The 20205-nt window shown below is 34.3% G+C and overlaps 3 protein-coding genes and 1 non-coding gene across 6 annotated transcripts; 1 reads left to right on the forward strand and 3 right to left on the reverse strand.

Annotated features, from left to right (window-relative positions):
• Positions 84-9034, reverse strand: LOC109345415 (light-inducible protein CPRF2-like). Of its 2 annotated transcripts, none has more exons than XM_019584400.1 (6): positions 8546-9034; positions 3848-3947; positions 1807-2026; positions 1126-1201; positions 895-1020; positions 84-661 (listed from the first exon to the last, which is right to left on the reverse strand). In XM_019584400.1, exons 1-6 carry the CDS (start codon positions 8951-8953, stop codon positions 251-253), a joined length of 1341 nt encoding a protein of 446 aa, XP_019439945.1. In that variant the 5' UTR covers positions 8954-9034; the 3' UTR covers positions 84-250. The 2 variants fall into 2 exon arrangements, with proteins under 2 accessions (XP_019439945.1, XP_019439944.1); XM_019584399.1 differs by lacking the exon at positions 8546-9034 and adding an exon at positions 5846-6333.
• TRNAG-GCC lies at positions 11349-11419 on the forward strand. The gene has a single exon. It is a non-coding gene; the product is annotated as a tRNA-Gly (tRNA).
• Positions 11796-14256, reverse strand: LOC109345416 (protein ECERIFERUM 26-like). 2 transcript variants are annotated; one of them, XM_019584403.1, is made up of 3 exons: positions 14163-14256; positions 13681-14129; positions 11796-12845 (listed from the first exon to the last, which is right to left on the reverse strand). In XM_019584403.1, the coding sequence occupies exons 2-3, from the start codon at positions 14116-14118 to the stop codon at positions 11934-11936; spliced, it is 1350 nt and encodes a 449-aa protein (XP_019439948.1). In that variant the 5' UTR covers positions 14119-14129; positions 14163-14256; the 3' UTR covers positions 11796-11933. The 2 variants fall into 2 exon arrangements, with proteins under 2 accessions (XP_019439948.1, XP_019439946.1); XM_019584401.1 differs by having other exon boundaries at positions 13681-14246.
• Positions 16105-18583, reverse strand: LOC109345417 (PITH domain-containing protein At3g04780-like). The gene is made up of 8 exons (XM_019584404.1): positions 18443-18583; positions 18274-18360; positions 18040-18163; positions 17424-17472; positions 17281-17338; positions 17093-17139; positions 16924-17001; positions 16105-16446 (listed from the first exon to the last, which is right to left on the reverse strand). Exons 1-8 carry the CDS (start codon positions 18485-18487, stop codon positions 16398-16400), a joined length of 537 nt encoding a protein of 178 aa, XP_019439949.1. The 5' UTR covers positions 18488-18583; the 3' UTR covers positions 16105-16397.

A 20205-nucleotide genomic window follows, 5' to 3' on the forward strand; every position in this document is an offset into this window, starting at 1 on the left:
TTATTTGTTAGGTATAAACCATCAAGTATCCTGAGTCCATAAGTCGCATAACAAATTAACAAGGATGCCTAACAAGTATTTAACACTAAATCTAGTTTAATCATCAACCACTTCAAAAAAATTATGGAGGTGCCCCAATTAATTTCAGGTATTACATGCTCCATCAAAATTAAGTAACATTAAATTGATTTATGATGTATTGAAGAAGAATAGGCCATTACTTACAACTAACAGTTTCTAAACCAATGCATCAATTTGGCTTGGTAACTCTATTAATCTCTCCATTAGATGATCCTCCGGTAGAGCCCACACCACCACGAATCTGCATCTGAAGGTGTTCCAAGCTGGTCACCGGACACAAGGAAGTTGGCTGACCCATCTTGCTCCCTCCTACCATGGCGGCTGCACTCCGCTGCACATTTTCAATTGAAGAAGGAATGTCCCTCAACCCATTATTACTGGGTATAGGATTATTAGATGTGGATTGTTGATAAAAATGATGATTTGGGTTATTGTCATGCACAGGAACAGCTGCATCAGCTGATGTGTCAGAAGAGCTTCTATTAAATGAAGGCATGTTCATGGTTGATATATCAGACATGGCATGAAACATTGGGTTCAACCCAGTAATTCTTTTTACAGTCTCTTCAGCCATCTTCACCTATAATTGAGAATAACATAGAAGCAAATGGCAAACACGTCAAATCTTTGTGAACACACATGAACCAATATTACTTTCCTTTTAATTTGATTTCTTTTCACTATGAAAATGACACCCTGATTGGGCTCTCCATTCGTCAATCTCGCCAACAAAACCTAGACTTAGAAAAGGCCATAAGGTTTACCGGTGTAGGTTTTAATTAATGCCTACACAATCATAAAACAGGGTCTTACCTTTGCTCTTAATGTTTCAATATCAGCTTTCAATACTCTGTTGTCAACAGCAGATTCATTGTGCTTATGGCTTATATCAGTAAGGCGCTTTAACAAGGAAGAATTTTCACCTCTTAATTGATTCACCTAAGATAGGATAAGGTCAGAATATATACACATATTTCTCTGGGAGGACTAACAAAGAGAAAGAAGAGCGGGTAAAAGACATCAACTCTTAAATAGAACACACACCTGTTTCTCCAGGTCTGTTAAATGAGCCTGCTTTCTTCTTCTTGAGCGTCTGGCTGACTCCCTATTGGAAAGCATCCTGAGAGATAAATGTCATTAAGCATTGAATTAACCAAAGCAGTCTTTGTCAATGAATTGAACAAATCAGCATTTTACAATAACAGTACAAATCCTTTCTACGAAAATAAAAATACAAAAATAAAGCAGACCATTATACTCTCCATTAATACAAAGTTAATACTTCAACGTACAGGATAAATTATGAAGGGTATTATAACATAATCACTTTAGGAGTAATGCTAAAACCTTTCTTCATAAAACATCTCGTAATTTGCATCTTAGTTTTATTTTATAGAAGAAAGATATTCTAGTCCTCTAGATGCAACCGCATCAACAGTTAGTTCACAACTTGTGGGAAAAAATAAAGTAAGCACTAAGCAAGTAAGCAGCATTACTCTCAATTCAAAGATCTAAGTGACACTGGACATTCTTATACAAAATGACACTGGATGAAATTTTTCTGGCAGGAAATCAGAGTTTACCTAGCAGGAAATCCAACTGAGAAAACAAACTTCTAAACCAGTCTCATAGCCAATTACATGATCTTAAAATTACCTCCTGAGTGTATCTACAAGTACTAACATGTTCCCTAACAAACTCAGTCAATTTTAAGACAGATGTTACCTCCTTACTCGTTTCACATCAGCAGGGTCCATGTTATCATTCATATCTGTTTCTCCTTCCATTTCCTCATCATCTGTCAGTTCTCTTGATGATCCACTTGTTGATGGCCTGATTACAACAGCAGGTTTCTTTTGCATGGCAGGTATGGAAGGAATCCCAACTGGTGCGTTGGCATCTTTGTCTTGCAATTTAGGTGGGTCATTTCCAGAAGTACCAGATCCTACATAGACAGATATATTTGACATAATTCAATAGGGGTCACCCATATTTGAGAGAGAGAGAGAGAAATCAGTCACTAAGTGACTATATGCTATAAATGAAAGTTTGTAGTTTTTGCCTATTTTTTAAAAAATAAGCTTAAAGTTGCATTACAAGTATGTTTGTCAATCTAGCTAGATTATAAATGCAGCTTATTTTTGTGGGAAAAAAGCCAAAAATTGAAGTTCCTCCACCATGACTTATTTATTTCAAAGTTGACTTATTTTTCTATTGAAATGTCAGTTCTCATTTTATCCTTAATTTCAAGTTTATCTCCCTTCTCATTTACTCTTCTACCAAACTTCATATTAAAAATGTGTATCATGTTGTTTTTAAATACTGGTATGGTTTTTATATTTTAATATTTTAGTCTTTATTATGAAGTAATAAAAATTAAAAAAATTATAGTAAAATAGATATATGATGATAAATAATAAAAAATGTATATTTAGAAAATATGTAAAAATAACTAAAATAATCACAACATAAACAAATAACCTCTTACCTTTTTCTTTGACTTACTATGTAAAACTAATAATTTGTATATCTTACTCAAATGAAACAGATTAGCTTATATTCACTTTTCAGCTAAGGCACCCAAACATAATCAGATTATAATAATCACACAGTTTATAGACTAAAATCTTAAATATAACCAGTACCAAAGACATGCTAAAGCTTCTCCAGAAATGACTAAACAGATCCATGAAAGAAAACAAAAGCTTTCTCATTAAAACTAAATTGTGGATATGGATTCACGCTAATGACGCTATTGGTTCAACTTCTAAGTTTTGATTGTAACTAATCTATTTTACATTCAGCATTCAGCCTATTATACTGTACTTGCTGAACCTGCACTGTTATCAAACTTCTTTCATAAATGTGATCTCCTTCCATAAATGAATCTTCTATGTCTGCATTTATAAATGCATATATATAGTGAGGATGACATCTTTATGTGAGAGTGAAAACAAGTCTCAGCCCTTAGATTAAAATCAAGGGTTGACATAGAAACTCATTTTTGGAAAATCTCGTGTCTTCCGTTTTTACCCTTCTCCACTGCACGAGCAACACTGATTTCCCCTCAACTTCATTCTTATTCGATAACTTCAAGTCCATCCCTCATAAGAACACATGTTTCACTCTTTCTTGTTCAATTTTGGCGCTGCACTTTTTAATTCATCCTGTAACTACAAACTGCACTTTTTAATTCATCCTATAACTACAAACTGCACTCCTCTATCTATCTGTTGACTGATATATTATGTAGGGTTTTCAGATATCCCACATTCAAATTTCATGATTCCTACTTTATATTTTTTTTGCTATCCTTAATTTGTAAGTAGAAATAGAGGGATTAGGATCTCTCAGCATCCCGCTTTGAAGATAAAGACAGAATTGCAGGGATATTTCAATTGATGAATGGCATAAGGGTAACTGAGGTGTATTGACTTTGTGTGTTTAAGAAATTGATAGAGTGACCACAAATAACATATATAATTCCATTTATCTTTTTTATGGGATCAGATGGAATTAACTTTGTGCGGGTTCAAGAAATTGAGTTCGTTCATGGCAAAAACGCCACCAAGCAAAAAAAAAAGAACATTATGAAGTAAAGAGTGAGGCACACGATTTTTTTTAAAATCTAATCGCAGCAGTTGGTTTTAATCCAAGAGCTGAAACTTGTCGCACTCACATAAGTATGGCTTTCTCATTTGATACATCCCCTATATATATGCATAAGTTTGAATAAACGCATCCAAATGCATTTACCAATTCAAACCTGTAAAAGTAGGCTGAGGTCCAACTGGAGAAGGATTAGACAATGGCTGTGGTCCACTGTCAGGAAAAGTAGCTTCATCTTGAGATTTGACCAAAGAACCCTATTTCAATAAGTAGAAACTAATTAGATACAGGAACAATGCCCAGTGGAAAAAGATAAGGGATATAGGAGAACAGTAACCAAATTGTTAAACCAAGCTATAAACAAAATGTAGTAAATGAAATTGGTAAGAATATGATTGAAATGCAAAGAAAAAAAGGGCAGCCCAGTACACGAGACTCCCACGTAGTGGGATCTTGTAAACCTTTTACTTGTACTCTTCATTAAAATTTATGTATAGCTCTAGGTTCAAAGAACACAGTCATTTTTTAACTGAATCTTAGAAGGTTATTATTGGTCAAGGCCCCCAGGAAATACTAGCAATAGATAGGTAATTACTAATATCTCTCTGAATTATGAAGTGTGTTTGGCATCTCCAAAAGTCAGACACTTATAACTAAGTTTGGACTTTGGAGCTCAGACCTTGGTTAAAGTAAGAAACTTTCACTTCTCTGTTTATCAGAGCTCAGTTTAGATTTTCAACTATTACTCTAGCCATAATACCCTTGGAGAGTTGATTGTAGCCCTATCCTTTTTCAAGGTTCATATTACCAATTTGATTATAAAAAATTGATAAAAATCGCCAATTTGATAATCACACATCTCTATAGGTCAGTTTTATTAACACAATCCAAACAGTATTCATTCTATCAAACTATTTTTAACAATAAAGCATCCAAACATAAACAAATTACTAGTACTTCAACCCCACTTGAAATCAAAACTAACTTTACAAAACAAGGTTAACCAAAATCAAGGATATAGTTGGCCATCATTATGTTATATGTTGCCTTAAAACATTTGCTTTAAGTAAAAGGGCCAACTGACTTTAAGAGCAACCTCCATGCCTTTTTGCCATTTCTAGTAAAGTTCTTATATTTCAGAAATAGTTACTGCCAGCACCTACAACTATTAGAGGTTTGGTACTGGTAGTCACCTTTTGCTCCTAGAAACACATGCTTCGACAAAGACTTTATGCTTTATGTTGATTTATAGGTCGAAATCATTGGTTTAATTTTCAAAATGAAACTCCAAGAAGCTAAAAAATAAATTAGCCTGGGAGTGTTTAGAAGAGATTGTAGATAACTTATTTGGGTTCATCTTATCATATAAGCACTTAGCAAGTGTTTGGAAGAATTTATGAAAATAGCTTAGATCTTGCTACATATTCCTTTTAACGTATTTCATTCAGTTTATCCAACAAACTTATGAAATTAGCTAAAAGGAGCCGATAGAAAGGCCATTAGCTCTAATGTGATAAAGTGAAAATGTGCTAATCTTATCATATAACCACTGAAGCAAGTTATGGAAGAGCTTACCATAATAGCTTAGGTTCTTCCTTCAAACTCATTTTAGCTTAATCCACCAGACAAACTTATGAAATGAACTAAAGCTAGAAAGAGTTTATATTCATGCCATAACTGCTTTTGAATAAACCATTAATCCAAACGGCGTCATATCTCAAAGGTTCAGGTGAATCACAAACCAGAATGCAAAAAATGCAACCAAGGCAAAGAAAAAAATCAATCAAGGCCAAAATTTGAGGTTCCCTACCTCATAAATTTTCGATTTTTATCAACACCCAGAGACAATAGAAATTAAAATAGTCATATGCACAAAATCAACATGCAAGCCAGCGCAAAATCCAAACCAATAGATTAATTTAATTTTCTTATGGTCAGTATGCGAGTTGGTTTTTGGAGGGTAAGTGAGGGGAGAGAAGGGTTTGGCAGTCATGAAGTACATTTGTGACACGACTCTTAAGTCTTCCATTCCTTCCCTCCGAAATCAAACTCGCAAAGAGACCCTTGAAGGCCGCATTCTGGATTCAATTTTGAATCCAGAATTGTCATAAAACCCACATACTATTACGAAAGAAAATGAGACTTTGAAAATTACCCTAACAACAGCGACAGCAGCGCACGCGAGATCCAACTTGCTCTTCAAGAAAGCTTGATACTCTTCAGAATCAAAAGGCGCAGGAGGAGGAACAGTGGGCCCATTGGCCAAAACGGCACCGTTTTTCAGAAGGGGCGTGGCGTCCACGCTCTGGGTGCGATCCAGTTTGGGTTGGTGGCTATTGTTTTCGACAAAAACGACGTCGTCGTTTCGATCAGCAACGGATGAAGAAGAAGGTGATAATGTTGCGGATGTGGATTCCTGGAGGAAGCGTTGGAAGGCCCACTCGGAAGCACTGCGGTTCATCTTGGATGATTCGTTGGCGGCGGCGCCGGAGGACAAGGAAGAGGGAATCGCCGGCGACCAGAAGTGTTCGGCGATTTCTTCGACTGAGAAGACCCTATCCATATTGTGTTGCTGGATTTTCGATTGTGTGTTAATGTGACTTGTGGAGCCAGGGAAAGAAAATGAGAGGTGAAGGGTATTTGCGTAAACATATCACGTTACTACATTGAATAATTCATTTTTTTGTATTCACGTGAGTAAATTGCATTGCACGGGTGACTCAGGGTGAAATCAGTTTATGGCAGCCGTGAGCATGGACTAATTGTCTATTCCTCGACCTTAAAGTTTGTTTGGTTATTTTTCTAATTCGGATTCGGCTTTAAACGTGAAATTAACTTGAACCTAAATATTAATTAGGTTAGCTTTAAAATTTGAACTCGATTATATATCTAATTAAATATAATATAGATTCATTTTAGATAAAGTTTTTTAATATTATTTATTATTATGAATATGTAATTTGACATATAAAATGATATATGTATATATATTATTAGTCATGTATATTAATATATGTGATGAAAAATTAAATAATCAATTATAATTTCGAGTAAATAAGTGTCATTGTTATGTAGATATTTGAAGAGAGACAGTGAGACACATACGAACATGATAATTGAGTGATCATGGGGTAGACCGGATAGGATCATGTTTAGTCTCTATTCAGTCCTAAATATTAATCGGGTCTAATTTCTGAACTCAAACTCGACTTTAGATTCAATGAAACCCGACCTCATTCAAGCCTGATTATGATCGGGCTATACTGGTGAACAAATGAGACCAAGTCCTGCTCACCTCTGGTTTACGATGCATGTTAAGACTACCATAATTTTTTAGAAAGTTTTGTCAAATCAAATTTTATGTCTTGTAAAATGCTTATTAAATGTTTAATTTAATGATAATATATAATAGTATTCATATTATATTATTTTAATATAAGTTGTATTATTATATATAATTTAAATATAAAGTGTATACAAAAACACAATTTAATTGTTAGGGTTAGATGAACTTAAATAAAGTCTATTAATATATTTTGGTGCTATTAAGGGTATCCTCTCACATTGTTTGGTAGGGAACTAATCAATTTTGGGTTTGTGATTGTTCCTCTCAACAAATATCACTTTCAGGAATCGAACCTTCAATTTTGGGATGTAGTGGAGCCTTTAATTAAAATCCTATTGGTAGAGTCTACTATGTTTAAATATAAGCATATTGAACATTTAAAAAAACTACTAGAACTAGAACATGTCAAATTTTTAAACAAATCATATCGATACTATAAATTGTTTTTAAATGGTAATAAATAGTTGAAACCTAGGCTCCTGTATACTAACAAAAACATATAACACAACTTTTGTTAGACGCTTACTAAGCACATGTTATGTTTTTAAATTTGGAAAATTAACTAGCACAGAAAAAATGATTCCGAAATATATCTGAATTGCATTGCAGTAACAAGCATGTAGTATTTTGGAGTTCAATGGAGTTGGACAGTCACGAATCAATGTTCAATCTAAAACTTGTAGTTGTTGGGTTGCACAATTACTACAAAAATATATTTTATAGTAAACTATGTTTACCCGTCTAAAGTTTTTGTGAAATTATATAAATTGACTTTTCCATTTTGCATCAATACAAATAACACATATAATATATATATATATATATATATATATATAATGGTATTTGTGCATTTAAGAAAGATTAATATAATCTTGTAAACAAAAAAAATATGTTGTGAAATTCATTAGACAATCAAAATCTAGAATAAAATATAGAGGAAATCACACAAATCACTCCTCTCCCACAAACTACCTTAATTTATATATATATATAATCCCACAAACTACCTTAATTTATATATATATATATAACTGCTTTTGAATAAACCATTAATCCAAACGGCGTCATATCTCAAAGGTTCAGGTGAATCACAAACCAGAATGCAAAAAATGCAACCAAGGCAAAGAAAAAAATCAATCAAGGCCAAAATTTGAGGTTCCCTACCTCATAAATTTTCGATTTTTATCAACACCCAGAGACAATAGAAATTAAAATAGTCATATGCACAAAATCAACATGCAAGCCAGCGCAAAATCCAAACCAATAGATTAATTTAATTTTCTTATGGTCAGTATGCGAGTTGGTTTTTGGAGGGTAAGTGAGGGGAGAGAAGGGTTTGGCAGTCATGAAGTACATTTGTGACACGACTCTTAAGTCTTCCATTCCTTCCCTCCGAAATCAAACTCGCAAAGAGACCCTTGAAGGCCGCATTCTGGATTCAATTTTGAATCCAGAATTGTCATAAAACCCACATACTATTACGAAAGAAAATGAGACTTTGAAAATTACCCTAACAACAGCGACAGCAGCGCACGCGAGATCCAACTTGCTCTTCAAGAAAGCTTGATACTCTTCAGAATCAAAAGGCGCAGGAGGAGGAACAGTGGGCCCATTGGCCAAAACGGCACCGTTTTTCAGAAGGGGCGTGGCGTCCACGCTCTGGGTGCGATCCAGTTTGGGTTGGTGGCTATTGTTTTCGACAAAAACGACGTCGTCGTTTCGATCAGCAACGGATGAAGAAGAAGGTGATAATGTTGCGGATGTGGATTCCTGGAGGAAGCGTTGGAAGGCCCACTCGGAAGCACTGCGGTTCATCTTGGATGATTCGTTGGCGGCGGCGCCGGAGGACAAGGAAGAGGGAATCGCCGGCGACCAGAAGTGTTCGGCGATTTCTTCGACTGAGAAGACCCTATCCATATTGTGTTGCTGGATTTTCGATTGTGTGTTAATGTGACTTGTGGAGCCAGGGAAAGAAAATGAGAGGTGAAGGGTATTTGCGTAAACATATCACGTTACTACATTGAATAATTCATTTTTTTGTATTCACGTGAGTAAATTGCATTGCACGGGTGACTCAGGGTGAAATCAGTTTATGGCAGCCGTGAGCATGGACTAATTGTCTATTCCTCGACCTTAAAGTTTGTTTGGTTATTTTTCTAATTCGGATTCGGCTTTAAACGTGAAATTAACTTGAACCTAAATATTAATTAGGTTAGCTTTAAAATTTGAACTCGATTATATATCTAATTAAATATAATATAGATTCATTTTAGATAAAGTTTTTTAATATTATTTATTATTATGAATATGTAATTTGACATATAAAATGATATATGTATATATATTATTAGTCATGTATATTAATATATGTGATGAAAAATTAAATAATCAATTATAATTTCGAGTAAATAAGTGTCATTGTTATGTAGATATTTGAAGAGAGACAGTGAGACACATACGAACATGATAATTGAGTGATCATGGGGTAGACCGGATAGGATCATGTTTAGTCTCTATTCAGTCCTAAATATTAATCGGGTCTAATTTCTGAACTCAAACTCGACTTTAGATTCAATGAAACCCGACCTCATTCAAGCCTGATTATGATCGGGCTATACTGGTGAACAAATGAGACCAAGTCCTGCTCACCTCTGGTTTACGATGCATGTTAAGACTACCATAATTTTTTAGAAAGTTTTGTCAAATCAAATTTTATGTCTTGTAAAATGCTTATTAAATGTTTAATTTAATGATAATATATAATAGTATTCATATTATATTATTTTAATATAAGTTGTATTATTATATATAATTTAAATATAAAGTGTATACAAAAACACAATTTAATTGTTAGGGTTAGATGAACTTAAATAAAGTCTATTAATATATTTTGGTGCTATTAAGGGTATCCTCTCACATTGTTTGGTAGGGAACTAATCAATTTTGGGTTTGTGATTGTTCCTCTCAACAAATATCACTTTCAGGAATCGAACCTTCAATTTTGGGATGTAGTGGAGCCTTTAATTAAAATCCTATTGGTAGAGTCTACTATGTTTAAATATAAGCATATTGAACATTTAAAAAAACTACTAGAACTAGAACATGTCAAATTTTTAAACAAATCATATCGATACTATAAATTGTTTTTAAATGGTAATAAATAGTTGAAACCTAGGCTCCTGTATACTAACAAAAACATATAACACAACTTTTGTTAGACGCTTACTAAGCACATGTTATGTTTTTAAATTTGGAAAATTAACTAGCACAGAAAAAATGATTCCGAAATATATCTGAATTGCATTGCAGTAACAAGCATGTAGTATTTTGGAGTTCAATGGAGTTGGACAGTCACGAATCAATGTTCAATCTAAAACTTGTAGTTGTTGGGTTGCACAATTACTACAAAAATATATTTTATAGTAAACTATGTTTACCCGTCTAAAGTTTTTGTGAAATTATATAAATTGACTTTTCCATTTTGCATCAATACAAATAACACATATAATATATATATATATATATATATATATATAATGGTATTTGTGCATTTAAGAAAGATTAATATAATCTTGTAAACAAAAAAAATATGTTGTGAAATTCATTAGACAATCAAAATCTAGAATAAAATATAGAGGAAATCACACAAATCACTCCTCTCCCACAAACTACCTTAATTTATATATATATATAATCCCACAAACTACCTTAATTTATATAATAAAAAGTGACAACTGTATGGTGTATTTTGTTTCATGGACCTATGATATTGGTGATGTTTGTTTTGGATAGCTATTCACCTCTACTCCTGAACAAATCCAAATGTTTTATGCTTTATTTGGATGGAAAAGAAAATAAGAAGAGAGAAATATATGAGAAAGAAAGTGAAAAAGAGAAAGATATGAGAAAAAAGTGGATTTTAGTATTGTTTGGTTGTATAGAAAAAGAAGAGAAATGAGTGATTTTTCTCTCACACTCTTCACTGGATAAAGATTTGTTGTCCTAAATTATATTTCAAACTATACCGAGTATCAATGAAAAATTTTCATGTCAATTAAAAAAAATAAATGTTCAATATTATTGTGTATGACATGAGTTCAGACACAGTTTGGGACAATAAATCTTAGTTTCTTTTCCCCTACCATTTTCTCCTCACTTGGGATGAGAAAGAGATTTCGTGAGACCCTCTCCTAAACCAAATGAGAAAAATATGACATTTTTTTCAACTTCTCTCCTCTCACTGTCTTTTGCTTCTATTTCCACCCTTCCAAACAAATACATAAAAATTAAGTAAGAAACTCATAACATCAAGGCACCAGTGGTCTAGTGGTAGAATAGTACCCTGCCACGGTACAGACCCGGGTTCGATTCCCGGCTGGTGCATTCTTTTTATTTTGGTCTAGTTGAGAGTTAACCTGCATTTCTTCCTTTGGCTCTAGTTCTTAGGCATGCTTGCTCTTTCTCACTCGGTCTTTGTTTCACTTGGCTTCCTTTGGCTCTAGGTCTTCCCTTTCATTTGTTTAAGTCAACCAATGTCTTGGTATCAAGCAATTTATACGCAGTTGTATAAGCTTGATTTAAAGCTTCATCTATGCCTGTTAGTTGTAGTTAAGTCCTTAAATATACTTGATGAATGTGTTTGATGTTACATTGAAAGCAGCATAAATCATAAATCAAGTTCTAGTACATACTTGTAAGACTCGGCAGATGGAAAAATGATCACATGTCTCAAAAATTTCTCATCATGTCAATTCTTTTTTTGTGGTTTTCATAGCAGATAGTTAACATAAAATAAGATGGTTGATACTTCAATTAAGTAATGAGATTCAAATATTGCTAGCAATGGACAGTAGATACCAAAATATTAATTGACTTAATAAAATCAATGGGATAATAATCAATAATCATTGCCACTACCAGCCAGAAGTACTTTTGGCTCAAGCTGCAATATAGCTTCATCCTTGCTTAATTCAGCAAGTTCTTCTTCAGGCAGTGACACCATCACTGTTCTTGCATAGCTTCCTTCCACTGAAGGCATTACCATTATCAACCCTTCATCATTCATGATCTTCCCCACATGACACGAAACATGAACCGGCTTCTCGTTATTGCTGAACATTGCTGAACATATCAAGGACTCATTATGATCTGAATCAGAAACTATCATGTGTTCCATGCAAACACAAGTTAACTCATAACCATATATGAAACTTGGTGCTCTAAACTTCCCTCCCTTCTCTACTTCCTTCTCTGACTCAATCTCTTCCAAGTGTTTATGCACTAAACTAGTGATGTCTCCTAATCTAACACTGTATAAGTCTTTCACTGAAACCATTGAAAAATTCAAAGCGTTTCCGAAGTAGCCTGCAGGGAGTGGTGTTTTGAGGAGCCTCCGGAAGTCGGTGCAGATGGAAAGATAGTGAGTTTGGTCATGGTTTTTACGTGGCTTGAAGCGAGCGACACGAGTCCAAAATAGTGCTGTTAAAAAGTCGAATGGGGTGGAATTGGGGCATTCATTATGGACCTGGCATAGGCACTTTTTGATGACAGAACTTGAAAACTTGAAAGTGGCTGTGACCAAGTTCTTCTTTTGTGTTGATGAATAGGGAGAGGGTGAATTTGCAATGATGTTCGGAACTGGCTGGGCATTAAGTTGTGATGTTATGGTGAATAATGGAGGGTTTGTTATGGGCAAATGGCTTTGAGTCTCGGTCCATGATTTGAAGAATGATGCTAAGCAAGTTAGATCAGCAACCATGTGACTACAACTTAGTCCTATTGCAACACCACCTCCATTGAAGACGTTTATCTGCAAAAATCACAAAAAATAATTCTATTATGATCCATTTGCGAGTTGAGTTTTGGAGAAGAAGGAATGAAAAAGAAATGCTTTAGAACCATCCCACGAGTGTATTTTATGACTCTCAAACCTTCCACTCCTCTTCATTCTCCTCCAAAACTCAACTCGGAAAATAAACATTAGCGTCCTTACCGTATATAACGTCATTCATATATAAATTCAACAAACAATTTTCTTCTATACAACTTGCAGAAGTACAAACTTTTGGTTAATACCAACTAATTGCATGTATTATGATATGATTACATAACTGCTTGCCATGTATTTTCCATATTGTATATATTGATCACAAAATCTTGAATTCAATATATGTAGATTAAAAAAATACATTTTTTGGTACATGCATAAGGAACATCTTGTAGTTAACAAGATATACAACCATACTTCAGGTAAAATAAAAGTAATGCACTAGTTAAGGTTTCATTGATAGAAAAAGTTTCATGAAAACTGATGTATGTATAAAACTAAAAACAGGAAACTAGTACTTCTAGAGACAGTTTCTACTTTTTAAATTTTCAACTGTACTAGCTAACATGACTCATAAAAATAAACATATATTTCAGTACTTGATATATGTATCTTACATTGTTCCTCAGAATATAGAGAAATCAAATTGATAAAACTAATATCAGTGAAGAAATAAATGTTGATCCTACAGTTACTGACTACTATTGTCTTGATTAAATATAAAAGATTGTGGTTCTGGCATTAAAACATAGTTGCATGATACACTGTACCAGTTCTGATGCACGATACTCATAATACTAATACCATAAATAATTACCTGAATTCGAAAGGGGGACCATATTATAGGATCATCTTCTGGCATATCTTCCCAAGCAATAAGAAGTGACTCAAGGGATCCATTAGCAGATGTGAGCCATTCTTGAAGGGTAGCATCCACATTGGCCATTATGACCCTAACACCAGCATCATTGTATCTAACTTCCCAATTACCATCTTGCCCTCGGGCCAACCGACCCGTCATATTCGGGTACATAGTAAGCACTTCACACAATGACTCTCTCAATGGGTCCAATTCAAAGGAACCAAGCAAGTAGTCAAGGTCCTTATAGTAGTAAATGATATGAAGACTGTGTTGAACCATAGCGTGGTCCAGAACTGATAAAGGGTGGCTCTTACCCAAAATATTAGGTCTGCTAGATACAACAGTTAGTGTTTTGTACAGGGTTACCCTACTCTTAGACATAGACATGCACATGCTTGGATCACTCTTTTGGTGGCAACTGAGTAATGATATATCAGAAGAAAACAAAGAGTATATCTAGAACTGATAGTAAAAGATCAAACTTTAGATAGTGAAGATAAAGATAACATATAAGTACAGATATGTGGACAATGGAAGCAAAGACAACTTTCAGTATAAGTATGTAGAAGTGAAAATGATAAATAGGTATTATGTTCAGTAGAAATTTCTCTAAGTGCTATGGTACATGCACTGGTACGTTGGATCAAATCAATCACAAAAGTAAAAGATAAACTAATAGAATATCAAGAAGAAAGATGAACAAAACATTATAATTGAAACTTCTCTTTGAGCCATAATGATTAAAATCGTTCCACCATAAAAAGAGAGTATAATGAACCTCGAAGATTAAGAGCAAAGTGGAAGAACTATCACTAATCACTCACTTGTGTTGATGCTTGGCAGTTGGCACCTTACATGTACTGCTTTTATAGGAGAAATTAATACATGGTTTAGGACTAATAATCTCAGACAAATCTTAACCATCAATGATGTATTAATGATTTAAAATTAAACAAGTTTATCCCGAATAGAAATATGTTCGGTTGAATAATGCAAGCAATAAATGCTGGGGCTGTGGATACAGTTGAGCTGCTGTATTATAAATTCAAGCATACATAATTGTTGACTTATGCTAACATGTTTGTGCAGTTATGGTTGATGTTGATGCATAGTGAGAGGGTGACTTTGCGGTGCAGTTGGGAATTAATTTTGTTGAGCACAACATGGTGCAGTTGTGGTGAAGAATAATGGAGAGTGTGTCATAATAGGTAAATGATGTTGAGTCTCCATCAAATTTTTAAAAATGATTGTAAGTAAGTTACATCAGCAACCCTGTGACAACAAATTGTTGTCATTGCAATTTGCAACACACGTTTATCTGCCAGGATCACACAATTCAATTATCATTTTGTATTACATCATTCGTACATAAATTGGACAACCAAATGCACACACTATATTTTTATGTAACACCATCTATGCATAGGTTGCAGCTCAGTAATCATCTTCCCTTAAATTTACACCAATCTTACTGATAATCACCAAGGGACTTAATATTGACATTGAAGTTGAGAGTGAAAAAGGAGATGAAAGATTATTTTGGATGTTGTAGCCATTTTTGTATTCTCACATAAGAGAACAGGGGATGTGAGATAGAGATTGTTTCTGAATTGAATCAAAAACAAATTCAAAATTTATCACATGTTCATGATTCGAAAATCATTTAAACCGTTCTTTTTAAATATCAACTTAGATGTAAGATAAAATTTGAATTTAAAGGGAAAAGATGAATCAATTATATAATTGACATGTGATACTCCTATAAATTGATTATAGGATTTTAATTGTTATCTTATAAATAGGAAAGTTTCTTTTAAAATTGGATAGTCTTTGCAATTTCTATTTTTTTAAATATAAAAATGTCAAAAATCCTTTGTAATGACATGTCATCATTTCATCCTATGCAAAAACCCTCACTTAATCTAATCCATTTGCGAATTGATTTTGTAAGGAAAAGAAGAGGAATAGAAGGATTCAGAGTCATCTCACAAGTGTATTTCATAGTTCTTGCCTTCATTTTTCCTTTTTTCTCCTCTAAAATTCAACTCACAAAAAGACTCTTAATCACAAGTCATCTATCAGTTTGGTCATCAGTTGAGGACTAATGTGACAAGCTGTAGGGACCAAACTAAAAGTTGAATTGATGTTTCAAGGATAACAAGTGAAGGGTTTTCTGTACCTGACAATACAAGCTTGAGAATAAGCCTAAAACCCCAAATGCAGTTACTCACAAGAACCCTTATGAATTGCAATGTAAAGTGCTTATTTATCAAGCAGCAGGAAGAAAAAAAAACTAAAAAAATAGGTTGGACCCTGTTTGGTGCAGATAGCAGTAATATTCCTAAATCATAATATAACTGATAAAAATGACACCATCAATGCAACAGTCTAACTCCTTTCGTTTTCATTCATTGGAGGTGATTCTGGCCTCAATAAGTTTAATATATTTCCATAACATGTAAAAAGACACAATAGACAACCATGCAGCTTGAATGTTTACCCTCTCATCACATATATGGTTACAACCATGTAGTATATAGTGGCATCATGTTATATGAAATGGGTTATGGGATAGACATTTAAACATGAACTATCATGCATGAAGTTGAATATAACATTTCCAATCAAAATTTCTAGATAAGGAGCACACATGAATCTACTCTTTCTGGGGTTCAATGATCCTCAATCTTCTTCAAACCCTTCATGTCTGTTGTTTCAACACTGCATTGGAAAATTGACCTGTTAATACTTCATATAACAAAAAACAAACCTTTGAAATGTAGATAACACTTCACACAAGAAATTTGCATGAATGAACCTGTTTTGTTCATTATTTTTTCCAACCACCCCTTTTCCCCAGGGGGGAAAAGGACAACCAAGTCAATTAAGTACCTTTCCAAAATAGTAATGCTTTTAAGTTTAAATCACAAGGTGGCACAAGCAGTTCTTAGGTAAAAATGCAACTAGATGAACTTAATGAACATTTGATCCTATGCCCTTCTTCAAGCTCTTTCTTTGGTTAGAGGCATGTTGACTCTAAAACTACTTTAAAAAAAAGATGATAAATAATTATAAGAGATCATTCAAGGTGCTTCAGAGTACCACATTCTTTAATGAATTGACAGAGATGGAGAGAAAGGAAACTACTTATAGTGAGAACGATGGTGCCAAAAAACTGATAGACAGATTGAAACTTACGTTGAACCATACAGAAGAATCTTCTGAACTTTTGTGAGCTCAGAACCTGACTGGTTGTCCTCAATAAAAATTGTCAAGCTGATCCAGAGTAACACAAATTAGAAGTGACTCCAAAGTATTAGATGATAACAATGAAAAGCACCTTCCAACATGAAGGAAAATAACATACCTACGAACATTTTGGAATTTGACATACTTCAAAATCACTGGTTTCCCCTGTCATAGTATAAATTGAATAATGAGATATCAAAGTCAGTTACTCCAAACATGCTTGGAAAAGATATCAAGGAATGACATTGGGGTGTATGCCATAGACTTGGAAGAGGTACAGTAAATACAGAGTTATGGACTAACTACCTTAATGTTTTCCGGGGATAAAACAGCCACATCGTTAGGTGGAAAGTCATTGACATTACTGTCATTAATAAACAACCAGCAACCAGTTTAATTATTGGACACAAGTTCTAAGACAAATAGAAGTAGTTTTGGTCAAACAATACCTAAATCCCATGTGCTCCTTGTTAGAAAACAGCTTCACTGTCTTGGGGCCTGAAGACAACATTAATTCCAACTACAATCATGCCAACAAGACAAATATGCAGTATAATAATTGAATATATAGTGAGACAGATTCCATTTTTCATTTCTCAAAGGATTTTCTGAATCCTCGAAAGATTATTACTTAAATTTGGTCCTCAACTGATAATTTCTTGACATCAAAACAGTCCAAACCAATTGTTACAGTCTCTACCCAATTATATGCCACCAATGACCAAACTTTTGAAGAACAATTAAAATATGAGGGAAACAAACAACCCTTCAAGTTAGGCCGACGTGTGATCCAGACGCTAAACTAAAGAGTTTTGGTGCAAAAAATTCCATCGCCGTTAAAAAAAAGTAAAAATATATAGAAAATGCTAAAACAGACTCCCTCGAATATTGTCATGTCATGTGACATTCAGTATTTAGAACATGTTTAAATAGTGATGCATAACAGCTCAATGGAAATCTAAAGGGTCTTCAAATCAATGATGCAATTTATGTATATTAACAAAATCAACTTTTATTGAATCAGAACAAAAAAAAAAAGTGGTTATGAATATGATTGATGAATACCTTCTTCTTCAGGACCAATAACAACAATGGAATAGAGTTTAATAACTTGTGTGAAAGGAATGTAAAGCAAAAGCTGTTCATCAGCATCACTCTCTAGATGCAAACCATCATCTTCTCTATAACCCTAATTGCAGCATTAGTAAAAACAACACAAAAGCACAAAAAATTATTTATTATAAATAAAATATAGAAATTAGGGAAAGAGAAAACAGATATTATGAAAGTTTAACATACTTGTTTGAGAGCATTGGAAACAGAGTGGGTTGAACTCTGATTAAGACATTCAACACTAGACCAATCTATGAAGTCTAAAAGATCAACCTTGTTGAATAAAAGAAAACAATCAAAAATCAGAAATTGAAAGATAGAAAAATGGAATCAGAAGAGAGAGATAGAATCATACTTGACCCTTTGGAATAACAATTGATGCTGCTGATTCTACAGACATTGGTGATAGATAGGAACAAGAGAAAGAGAGGGTTGCGACTTGCGTGTGTACCAAACGAGAATCAAATAACAATGTCTCTTACCAACTCCGCGAACAAGGTTATACTGTGACACAAAACGACGACGTTTCATTTACTTATATTATATTATAAATAGAGCCCAAATTAATTAAACCTATCTTTTCATTTTAAACTTATATCCAGTTAAATCTTCTCAATTAATATATAGATAAATACTTCAAAAAAATAATGATAAATTTATCTTTTTAATTACAGTAAAATTATATTTTTATTAGTTATTTTTCAATTAATGAAAAAAAAATTCATTTCTATTTCATCACATCATTTTTTATATTATTTTAACATCTCAGTAATATATTCATCACTTTTATTGGTGATGGCAAAATCATGCAACTGAACTCCTAGCCAAGTAAGTAGAGTTCTTCCATTTGTATATGATATGAGGTTATTGTTATCAAGAAACCCTAAATTAAAATCCAGGTCATGGTCTATAGTTGTTTGGAATGTTGTGTTGTTCGGGATGCATAAGGGATATATAATGTATATTAGAAATAAAATTGGTAAGAAATATGTTTTTTTGTGGTTGATCAGATTGGTCGGATTAGATGTTCGGGCGACAGTTCTTCTAATACATAGAATTAAGTAGACTTGGATCCGCCGATGGAGGTACCTGAAAAGGTTCTCTAACGATTATGTCAATGTGATACTAGAGAGGTAACACTCGAGAGCAATAAATGAGAGACAAGAAGTAAGTAGCGTGTAATAATGACAATAGAAGTCAAATGAGTTCTAAGTGATGATAGGTAGATCGAGATGAGTTATGTGATACTTCCTCTTGGGGGAACCCCTATTTATAGTGGTTGAGATGGATGACGTGACTCTAGATGGTACTGTTGGCATGACCGACCATTCTAGCATTTCAGAGGTTGCTATTTCATGTCACACGACTTTGGTAGGGTCGTATTCTTTACATAGTTGACTTATATCATGTGGCAAATCTAGTAGTTGTATTGCAGTCTGTCCTTGTCGTGTGACAGGAGGGTAGGTGGGATTTGCAGGCGCTCGCCCAACATGGAATGTTCGGTTGACCAGGTGGAGCAGCATGGTCAGCTAGGAAATAACACAGCTCAACCAACATGGGATGCTTGGTCAGTCAGGTGGAGCAGCATGATCGACGAGGTAGAGCAGCATGGTCGGCCAGAAAATAACACAACTCATCCTACATAGGATGTTTGGCCGACCAGGTGGAGCAACATGGTCGGACATGAAATAACACAGCTCAGCCAACATGAGACGCGTGGTCAGCCAGTGGGAGCAGCATGGTCGGTCAGGGAATAACATTGTTAGGCCAACATGGGATGCCCGATTGACTGGATGGATCAGCATGGTCGGCCAGGAAATAACACAACTCGACCAACATGGAATTCTCGGTTGACTAAGATGGAACAGTTACACCTAGTCTAGTAGGATGCTCGGCAGTCGGGCAAGTTGGTGGACTTAAATGTTACTAATGGAATGCTCACCATTATCGGTTAGGAAATAACACAGCTCGACCAACATGGAATGTCTGGTTGACTAGGATGGAACAATTGCCCATAGCCTAATAGGATGCTCGGGAGTCGAGCATGATAATAGACTATTGGTCAACCTGATGCTCTGACGGATGTGAGGCATCCGGGGGAGAGCATATCCGTGGAGC

This window comes from Lupinus angustifolius, chromosome LG04 (genome assembly GCF_001865875.1).
Source record: "Lupinus angustifolius cultivar Tanjil chromosome LG04, LupAngTanjil_v1.0, whole genome shotgun sequence".
Lineage (NCBI taxonomy): Eukaryota > Viridiplantae > Streptophyta > Magnoliopsida > Fabales > Fabaceae > Lupinus > Lupinus angustifolius.